The sequence below is a fragment of the Nicotiana attenuata genome, unplaced genomic scaffold, assembly GCF_001879085.1.
Source record: "Nicotiana attenuata strain UT unplaced genomic scaffold, NIATTr2, whole genome shotgun sequence".
Classification (NCBI taxonomy): Eukaryota; Viridiplantae; Streptophyta; class Magnoliopsida; order Solanales; family Solanaceae; genus Nicotiana; species Nicotiana attenuata.
Genome location: NW_017670808.1, coordinates 137,653 through 143,685, shown reverse-complemented (window position 1 = coordinate 143,685; position 6,033 = coordinate 137,653). Strand labels below are relative to the sequence as shown.

The window sequence follows — 6,033 nt, the reverse complement described above, 5'->3', positions numbered from 1 at the left end:
CTAATGTTTTCAGATTGGTAGGCTAGTGCAATTAAAATACGTAATATTGCATTGCACTGTAGTTTTGGTTTCTGTCACAGCCAATAATATACACCTTTATATAATACAAGGAATGTGATGGAACAGTTATAGTACAACTGATAGATCACTTATAGAGTCGACCACTAAATGAAAATTGATGGAAATGAAGCTTCCAAAATAAAAAACGGAGAACAGAATAACAATATAAAGTTTTTTACATTATATATTAAAGAAAATGGCGTAACTGATAAAGTTGCTGCCATGTGATCAGGAGGTCACGGGTTTGAGCCGTGGAAACAGCCTCTTGTAGAAATACAGGGTAAGACTGCGTACCATAGACCCTTGTGTTCCGGCCTTTCACCGAACCCTACACATATCAGGAGCTTCGTGCACCAGACTGCCCTTTATATTAATTATGATAGCGGTTAATTATCATTTTACGAGGATTATATAAATATTGTTTTACACTTGCATAGAACATAATTAAGAGTCTTTCATTTTATATATTTAGGATTTTGAAAGACATCCAATTATATAAAGTACGTAGCATCTTCTTCACAAAAGTACAATTTATACCAAAAAAAAAAAATCACTCACGCAAGCATGACTTTTCTTTACCTCGATGTTATAATTTTCTTATGTTAAATTACTTCATTTAGATAGAGATGAGAGATGAACTCAGAATATATGAACTATCACTTTAGCTTATTTATCAAATTTTATACTAGCTGCATTAGATCATCGCTCCTTTATAATCTATAGTTTTATGACTATTTCAAGAGAAGGAATTTAATCCCAACTTGGTATGATATATAAGAAATAATTTGGTAGTTTACATGTTTAGACCTAAGTAGTTTAATCATCATCATACAAGTTATATAAAACATAATTGTGAGTGCAAGCTGCTTAAGTTTTGGCGGCTAAACATAGTTGTTATTTGATCAACAGTTGTTTTTTTTTTTTTTTCATTTTCTCTTGTTATTAAACTAATACTTTAATTTTTATATATTGACAATATAAGAGAATTCTATGGTATAATGTCACCAAAAAGATAGTTATAAATGTTGGCTCGGATTAATAATCTGAAAATATGAGACAAGTTTTCTACTACAATATATACACATATTAACAATGTACGGATTCTTTAGGAAGGGGTGAAATAGGGTTAGGGTAATATGGTGGCATTGTACGCGACATTCACCTTGTTGGGTCCACAACCACGTTAGAGAACCATTAAAAATAGGGGCGGGTTTAAATATTTGCTATTAGTAGAGGTATATATGTCCCAAAAGTATAACATATATCAAATATATACAACAACAACATATTCAATAATATCACACACTGTGGATCTGGGGATACATCAAATATATATATATATATATATATATATATATATATTAATTTTGGCTTTATTTCAATTTTAGCTCGTGCCAGAAATTATTTACATTTGGTAGCCTAAAAAGTATATATAATTATATATTTAAATTATAACACACATAATATATATATATATATATATATATATATATATATATATATATATATATATATTGACTATTATTTTAAGAGCGGTTAAACAATATCATTTTCCCTATTAGTTCTACCTGATTTCTATTTGGGGGAGCCATATATGGACCATATAGTCCTAACTCTCCATTGCATTTCCCTATATAAACTAACCCTTTCAGCTGCATCTTTTCGACAAACTCTTAAACCTTTCTGCAAAACAAGTTGAAGAGCCTATACTTCTTGAAAAAAACACAAATTCAACTCTAAGACTATGGATAGATTACCTAAATGTGGAGCAAATTATGTGCCTCTAACTCCTCTTACCTTCTTAACTAGGGCATCCAAATGTTACGCCAATAGAACATCCATCATCTATGGTGGTGTTCGTTTCACATGGAGCCAAACCTACGAGCGTTGTTGTCGCCTCGCTTCCTCTCTCCGATCCTTAAGCATTGTCAAGAATGACGTGGTAAGTATATAAACAAAATTAACCTTTCAAAGTAATAGGGAACTTTGGCGTAACTGGTAAAGTTACTGGCACGTAACCTGGGCCCTTTTGACCTTTCAAAGTAATTGTTTATAATAATATACATTGACATATACGAACAGGAGTGGCGGAGGTAGGATTTTTATTAAAGGGGGTCAAATATAAAAGTAAATCCATAAAAAAACTAAGAGGTGTCAATATATAGTATATATAATAGTGTAATTTTCCGATTAACGAGTGCACACCCCTTGAATCTACTGAACCCATGATTACTGACCGCCACGAATCGCCGGCTTTTGGTCGGTTGTTGCTAATTACCGACTAACGTCGGTGGATTTTGGCGGTCGGTTTTTGCCCTATTTTAGGTAGCATTAGTTATCATCTTTACCAGGTTATTGATTAAAGTTTGTCATAGAAATTTACATGTAGCATTAGTTATCATCTTTACCAGGTTATCGATTAACGTTTATAATAGAAGTTTACATGTAGTTAAATTATCAAGTTATCTGATTCTATAAGGATGTTTTAGACACATAAAACTCAAACCTCTAACATGATATGTATATGTTTGTGACAATTTTCAAAGCATGCAACAAGTTAGAACTTTTAACATGCATGGCTATCGTTTACTCAAGTACACAACAAAATAACGCATGCAACACAAGAAAATGAACAAGATATCCCTATATATAGTGATTACATCAAAAAAATTATGTGTTAATTAATTATCTTTGCTTATACAGGTTTCAGTGTTGGCTCCAAATATCCCAGCAATGTATGAAATGCATTTTGCTGTGCCAATGGCAGGAGCTGTGTTGAATGCCATCAATACAAGGCTAGACGCTAAGAACATAGCAGTCATTCTCAAACACTCTGAAGCCAAAGTATTTCTTGTTGATTATGAATACCTAGAAATTGCTAAAAAGGCCCTCGAAATTCTACTGGCCGACTTTGAGAGGTCCAAAACTTCTAAAATGCCAATGCCTCTTGTCGTTGTCATTGATGACATCAACTCCCCTACTGGAATCCGGGTAGGCGAGCTCGAGTATGAGCAGTTGGTGTTCCAAGGAAATCCAAGTTACATCCCTGAAGAAATTACCGATGAATGGGATCCAATTACCTTGAATTATACATCAGGTACTATTGAAATGTATGATCATTTCATCTAAAAATTTAAATTATTAAAAAATATACATTTTTATTTACTTAATTTTGTTTTCAACAGGTACGACTTCAGATCCTAAGGGAGTTGTGTACAGTCATAGAGGAGCATATTTGAGCACTTTGAGTTTAATATTAGGTTGGGAAATGGGGTACTGAACCTGCCTACTTATGGTCCTTACCAATGTTTCATTGCAATGGATGGACTTTCACTTGGGGCATAGCTGCAAGAGGTGGGACCAATATTTGCATTCGCAATACTACAGCCCAAGAAATGTACACAAACGTCACATAACGTTACACATATGTGTTGTGCACCTACTGTTTTCAACATCTTCTCGAAGCGAAACCACATGAATAGAGACCCATAACAACCGGAGTCCGAATTCTGACAGGTGGTGGACCACCACCTGCGCCACTTTTAGAGAAAATCGAGAGACTTGGGTTCCATGTAGTCCATGGTTATGGGCTCACAGAGGCCACAGGCCCAGCCCTTGTATGTGAGTGGCAACAAAAATGGAACAAATTGCCTAGTGAAAATAAAGCCAAGTTGAAAGCAAGACAAGGAGTTGGGATTTTAACACTAGCAGATGTTGATGTGAAAAATTTCAAGAATATGCAAAGTGTGCCACGAGATGGAAAATCAATAGGGGAAATATGTTTACGAGGGAGTAGTATTATGAAAGGGTATTTCAAGAATGACAAAGCGAATTCGGAAGTATTTAAAAATGGTTGGTTTTTTACTGGAGATGTTGGAGTAATTCACTCAGATGGGTATTTGGAAATTAAAGATAGAAGCAAAGATGTGATAATTTCAGGTGGAGAAAATATTAGTAGTATTGAAGTTGAAAATGCAATTATGAGACATCCAAATGTAGTAGAAGTTTCTGTTGTGGCCATGCCACATTTCAAACGGGGTGAAAGTCCATGTGCATTTATTATATTGAGCGAAAATTCAGAAATTAAAGAAGTTGATATTATTGCTCATTGTAAATCAAATTTGCCTGGATTTATGGTACCAAAAAAGGTGAAATTTGTGGAAGAATTGCCTAAGACTGGAACTGGAAAAGTACAGAAACACCATTTGAGAGCAATAGCTAAGACTTTTGTTATTTCAGAAAAGTCAAATCAAACAAACAAGAAAACAAGTCAAGTCAATAGGGAAAAGGCGAGATATTACGACTAAACTCAGGAGCAGATTCTTGCTTTGTCTCGTTTATAGAGAATAATATTTAATGATGTAATATTATAGTATTTGGAAGAAATAGTTGGTTATAACATATCCAATACTGAGGGGGTCATTTGGCAGTATGTATAAAAATAGTGCGGAATAAGGTGTATTAGTAATATAAGGATTAGTAATGCAAACATTAGTTATGCATATATTATTTCTTATATACTGTTTGGTGTGATGTATTAAAAATTGCAATGCATTGCATAATTTTTAAGAAAAATAGTTGTTTACAAAACACCCTCCATATTCTCTAGCCTGAAGGGACTTTAAGGACAATTTTGTCTTTAGCCATACTAATGCATGCACTTATAGCCTTGGTATTACTAATGCCATAATTTTCTATGCATTACTTATACATAGGATAATACCAAGTATGATGTATAACTAATACAGGTATTAGTTATACAAAGGTTAAAAAGATGTACCAAACAAAGTATTAATAATGCACTGAGCTAATACTTGCATTATTTTTTCTAATACCTCCTACCAAACGACCCCTAAGTGTTATATACACTCATTTCCTAACCGGTTAAAAAGAAATCTGTCAACATTGGAGATCATATTCTACTGAATAACTGGGACATAACAGTAATGACTTCTAATCTTGCTTATATTGAAAATTTCAATTGCATGAGAAATTAAACTACCTCTGAATGTTTGTCACGATTCAAAATCTTTACCGGTCGTGATGGCGCCTAAGGTAGTACTAGGCAAGCCGACATTTCAAAATATTCCCAATATTTAATAGAAAATGAGTCAAAGTAGCTTTAAATAACAATAGTTCTCATAAACGGGGTAATAAACCCAAAACATAACGCGGAAATTTCCAACATCTGGGTGTCACAGAGTACATGAGCATCTATACATCACAAGTATGGATAAAATGCTTTCTATGATAGTCTGAAACTAAATATAATAAGCGGGAAGATAGTGAAGAAGAGACAAGGTCTACGAAGCGCTGGGCAGCTACCTCGAAATCTCCAAACGGTCAACTGAGCAAAAGAAATCAACACCAGCCGTGTACGCAAACACCTGCATCTGCACACGAAGTGTAGGGTGTAGTGCGAGTAGAACCAACTTAGTAAGTAACAAGACTAAATAAAGAATTGAAAATAGTGATGAGCTTCACAAATATAGTTCAATTGCAGTAATCTCAAATAGAAAGGTAGGGATGCTTTCAAGTTTGACAATTCGGGTCAATCAGTTACCTTATGTCAAGTTCAAGTAAAACATAATATAATATCTTTCAGATATTTCAGGACAATGATATATGGCAGCTAAGTGCAACGATAATGAAATCAAAAGCATTATCTCAGAGCAACAATCACTCAGTCTTTCTCAATTGCTCAGCACTAGCACTCTGTAGGTACCTGCACTCACTAGGGGTGTGTATAGACTCCGGAGGGGCTCTTTCAGCTCAAGCGCTATAATCCGCATGGACAACTCAGTGCTGCACGAACAACTCACGTGCTATAGTATCAATATCTGAATTCACATGGATAACTCACGTGTTGCACGGACAACTCACGTGCTATAGTATCAATATATGGATCCGCTTAATTGTGAGATAAAGAAAATACGTATGGGTTTTATGTTGATACGTGCTTTTCATCTTCTT

At 34.4% G+C, this 6,033-nt stretch overlaps 1 protein-coding gene across 1 annotated transcript; it reads left to right on the top strand.

Annotated features, from left to right (window-relative positions):
• Positions 1-1,705: 1,705 nt before the first annotated feature.
• Positions 1,706-4,552, top strand: LOC109243512 (benzoate--CoA ligase, peroxisomal-like). Its single transcript, XM_019410460.1, is given in 6 exon segments — positions 1,706-2,002; positions 2,764-3,157; positions 3,246-3,331; positions 3,333-3,469; positions 3,471-3,547; positions 3,550-4,552. Coding segments are annotated over 6 exon segments (1,710 nt in total). The 5' UTR covers positions 1,706-1,804; the 3' UTR covers positions 4,368-4,552.
• Positions 4,553-6,033: the final 1,481 nt, after the last annotated feature.